The sequence below is a fragment of the Sinocyclocheilus rhinocerous genome, unplaced genomic scaffold (assembly GCF_001515625.1).
Source record: "Sinocyclocheilus rhinocerous isolate Xijiao unplaced genomic scaffold, SAMN03320098_v1.1 scaffold963, whole genome shotgun sequence".
In the NCBI taxonomy this organism is placed as follows: Eukaryota; Metazoa; Chordata; class Actinopteri; order Cypriniformes; family Cyprinidae; genus Sinocyclocheilus; species Sinocyclocheilus rhinocerous.
The window spans coordinates 1281912-1286674 of NW_015638949.1; the positions used below are offsets into that span (position 1 = coordinate 1281912).

The 4763-nt window shown below is 38.5% G+C and overlaps 1 protein-coding gene across 1 annotated transcript in view; it reads right to left on the minus strand.

Annotated features, from left to right (window-relative positions):
* The window catches only part of LOC107750273 (calcium-dependent secretion activator 1-like), an 86604-nt gene extending 82343 nt beyond the window's left edge, over positions 1-4261 (minus strand). Inside the window, exon 1 of the mRNA XM_016565583.1 lies at positions 3884-4261. Within this exon, the coding sequence (XP_016421069.1) occupies positions 3884-4222 (339 nt within the window). The 5' untranslated portion in view covers positions 4223-4261. The remainder of the gene's footprint in view (positions 1-3883) is intronic.
* Positions 4262-4763: the final 502 nt, after the last annotated feature.

The following is a 4763-nucleotide window of genomic DNA, read 5'->3' on the forward strand; positions in this document are numbered from 1 at the left end:
AGTGACCAGCTAAATGACTCACTTGTATTTGGTTGGTTCCTAAACAAATCAGTGTGTTTTAAGGAATTATTTGAATGAACGATTCAAATGATTCATAAAAACAATCACTGCTGTATTGGTGTAACAATGCAACTTGCAGTCCCTGATAATATGTATTTGTATATTTATATATGTAGGCACAGATAGATAGATAGATAGATAGATAGATAGACCTAAAATAGCCAGGTAATTAGATAAAACATAGAAGAAGAGAAAGATCAAAATAAAGAGAAAAGAGAAAAGGGTAGAAAAGGAAACCTCATCTGTAGATAAATTCAGCTGAAATGACAAAGATTTGCTTAGCCAGCTAAGTAAAAGACAATAAGCCTTTGAAAGCTGTCATCACCACTGGTCTTATTCCAGGAGGAGTGATCTCTCAGCACGATGTACACACAGGGAAGTGTGTACTGATCTAATGCTAATCTTAACACTTCAGTTTATAGGTGCATCATAAAGCTAGAGGGTCTGGAGTGTGTAAGGGCCTCTGATGTGCCCTTGTTACAAAACCACCTTATCTGCTGAAATGGGGGGACATCTACCATCTATCAGTGATGAAATCAAACACGGGAAGGATACAGATAATTGAAATTCTATCCTCCCCCAAGGCCCGTGAACAAAACTGCTGAGAGATCTCTATCATGTGCCTGTATCGTCTGGGGTTCAAGCAAGGGCTGCCGGCCCAGACCAGAGGCTCATGAGAGCAGATACAGGGTGAGTAAAGGAGACGCTGCTGACAGCATACAAATTAGTCTTAGGCAGTACACACAGTACAAGTGACCTCCTGGACTTAAACTAGGAAAGAAAATGAAATGTGACTCCTATAGAAACAGTGAGGCTTCATTCAACATTATTGAATTTTATAATGAACTGGCTGAGCATTGGAAGGCTGAGTGGTGAGCAGTTTGCTGAAGATGTGAGCCACGATAAGTAAGCCCTTTAGATGCACCAAACTTGGATGGAAAAACTCCAAACTAGGAAGGTAGCCTTTTAGAAGACTAAAGATTTTAAATCTAATTCTGGATTTGATTGCTTTCCACTGTAAACACTGCATACTTGGACGCTTTATAAGGTATTTTGTGAATAAACAAAAATTGAATAAGTTTTGTCATTATAGCCAGCAGCTACCCTCAGTGATACGCAGGAGTAGAAAAGGATGTAAAATTGACAGCAAATTTAATAATAATATACCCAACGTATGGCTGTGATTTATAAGTGAAGGAAATAAATGTGGAATTCTGGTGAGACAGAATGCATTATATTATTACAACAGAGTATAACGTCCTTTTATATGGCTTTAGTTAACCTTTAAGGACATTTAGAATGACTTTAGAGAACAGAATGACAATTTTCCTTGCAACAAAATCACCAGCATGACCAAGCATAATGTTTTAGGTAACATTATAATTAACATTTGGACATGAACCTGATAAAGGACATATACTATGTCCCTGCTTTTACAGTCATATAGCAGAGTCAGAAAATCAAGCTACTCCATACACATAAGAAATAATGCACAAAGGAGATTTGATTTTCTTCATGATAGAAAAACTGTGATTTCTTAACGAGACATATGCTACAGCCATTACCTTCGATCCCCTGCTCCTCTGATATCACATTAGCTGAATAAGTACCCATAAAACTACTAGTCAAGCTTTCTGCAAATAAAGTAGGGCAGCTCAAAGAGATTAAAATGTTTTTATTGATTTTTAGTGATGATATCTTAACCCCCAAATTCATATGTGAGCATCCAATTTTTGCATTTTTTTTCATTAAATTATCTTTTTCATCTGACACTCCAGAAAAATATCAATTTAAGAGTCTTTGATGGTTTTAACTCATTGTTTTCAGCCTTAGTATGTTATTTTGTATAAAATGAGCATTAATGTGTATATATGTGGGTCGTTTTTTCATTTTACATGCAATATCTATATACCTACAGTATATGCAATGATTTTATGTTCCGATTTATATTTAGTGAGTAAACAGGTAAATGTCATGCTGTCATATAGCAATCATTGAATTCCATTTTGTCTAACTTACTGTATGAATTTTATTGGGAAAGGTTTATCTTAAAATGACTAAAGCACGACATGGTGCATGAATCTATGGAGAAGCTTTTTAATAAAGCCTCTGATAACACAATCTTTACCATTCACTATACCTCTCAATGGTGTTAGTGCCATCTTAAATTCAGTCAACAAAAAAAGAATTATACCCTTCCTTCGACCCTGCTCTTGATAGATGTCCTTCATGACCATGATTCACATGGATGATTCTGAGTGACTAAAGTGACTGACTGCAATTACTCTATTGAACCTAAAGGACCTCAACAGTGACTCAACTCTGAGATTCGTTGTAATGACCCAAATACCACCAGCTCTGACTCACTCAGCTGAACCTGCATGCATCGTGAAGATCAGAGCTTTGATTTTTGCAATGACAAACAGCAGGTATTCCAATGCAATGTTATTGATCAAAGCTTTTACATCTATAATTGCCTCTTAGACCTCATGTGAGGCTGCCTAGCATTGAATAACAATACTGTTGGACAAATGCATGCAGTTTTTCAATGAGGTCTATTGTGTGCTCATCTGACTAAGCCATATTGCATAACCAAATCTTGGACTATATGCTGCTACATTGACAATGTCAGATAGATTTTGATTTGATTTTACACATAACACATGCTAAATGCCCCAAATTACATTTACAAATTACATACTATACTTTTTTCTCTTTTCTCATACTGTGAATATAACACTAGTCAGGTAAAAATCCATACAGACAACAGTCTTTGTTTGATTATTGAAATCTTTTAGCTTTTTCTAATTTATTTAAAAGTGCGCAATAGCATATATTGATTGTCTGAATAAGAATGGACAAAAGAACAGTTGTTTTTCCTTTTGTTACTTACTATAGCAGTAACTAAAGCTGTTAACTGTGGTTTCAGAGCATGTTGTAAATAGTCAGGGATCAGCTTGGATCAATAACTGAGGGAAATTGGATGGGACCTCTGAAAGATACCTCTCTTAACAAGGAAACATTTTTATGGTAGGGTGGCTACCACTGGTTTCTTTTGTTTCTTCCAGTCTTAGGTCAGTTGTATGCAAATAAAACTCTCAGGATAATTTCTAAACACGTTAGATTTGTTGCATTTCATTTAGACTTGTTTGTAAAAAAAACTGCATAATAAAAGAACGCGCGTAAAACTACGATGAAGTCCTTTTTTACTTAATCGTATTTGATTATTTTACTATGATAAAATACGAGGACGTATTTGCATAATCAGGCGACATGACAAATACGTTCGTTGTTCTTTTTCGACCTTCTGAACAGTGGATCCCGTGTTCGCATCTGTTACACCAAAAGTCACCTTGGAAAATGAATGAGTGGCGCGAGTGATGGCGCAAATGGAACTGAATATCCTATGGCTGCAAGACTGCACACAACCGCTGACTTCCAACGTGAACGAGTCACATGACCGTACTACGGCAATGACACCGCTTTATTTTGGTCCATCAGCCTCCTGAAGAATATCTATAATTAGAGCTCGTCTCGTGCGGCCGAATTTGACCGAACGTGCACGAATCCCTTCGGGTTTGGGATCTCGCGACAGGACCTCTCGAGGTTGAAAAACAGCCTGAAAATGAAGGCTGTGATTTTATAGGTGTCCCATGAAGGATATGGTGATTTTTACAAATGTTTCCTCACTTTAAGAGTAATATCACGTGACATATGCATGGGGTTTCAGTGCAATGTTTGCTGATAATGGCATGACATAAAAGGGGCATAATGATGCATAACGTTTTTCTCAAGGTGAGACCCGGACACCTCATGCTCTTACCTTCAGCTGTCGCCTTGCCATGTCGGTCGGCTGCTTGGCGTTGAAAGGATAGGCGATGCATCGCATTACAAAGACATAGAGTTGCAGCTTCTTCTTTCGTTCCTCTTCTTCCTTCTGCAGTTTCTCCACGTCCTCCTTTTCCTGCTCGCTGGCGGCCGACGGGCTCGGGCTGGATGGTCGCGCACTGGAGCCTCGGCTGGCGGGCTGGAGCCTATCGGAGCTCTCGCTGGTCCTGCTGGGGGAGATGCGAGAGGAACCGGACTGAGGAGCCATCACCTCTCGGCTTTCCTCCTCCACTATCCCGTCCGATTCCTCTTCGCTGGAGGATGGATCCAACATTTTTGCTTTCGGACAGCGCTCGCCTAACCGTACAAGCGAATTAAACTAATTAATTGGCTGTATTCTAGTCAAAATATGATGATTTAATGTGACTGAATCAACCTGAATACATTAGGTCATACCAATGAATGTGATTTTAAAGGTCAGAAAGCCAAAATAAATAAATGTGTTTTTTTAAGTAGACATGGCATTCTCCAGTAGTTTGTGCACTGTTGGCTAAATATTGATAAATCTTTTACATTTTTACACCTTAAAGAGACATACAGTACTCACAAGCTTTGCCATTTAGCAGAAGCTTTTGTGTCCACTGCGACTTCCCTTGCTATGGCAACAGTCCCTCTGGAGCAACCTGGGGTTAAGTGTTTGACTCAAGGGTACATTGGTAGGGGGTTTTGTTTGTAATTTTCTTCCTACTTAAAGTAACATGTCTTAAGGTCATTTTGGGGTCACTTCTGAAGGAGCAGCAAGTCACAGAGCAACAAAATCACAATTGTTTCCAATTGTAGCCACAAGGGACAAAATCAATAAAGAGCAGACAAAG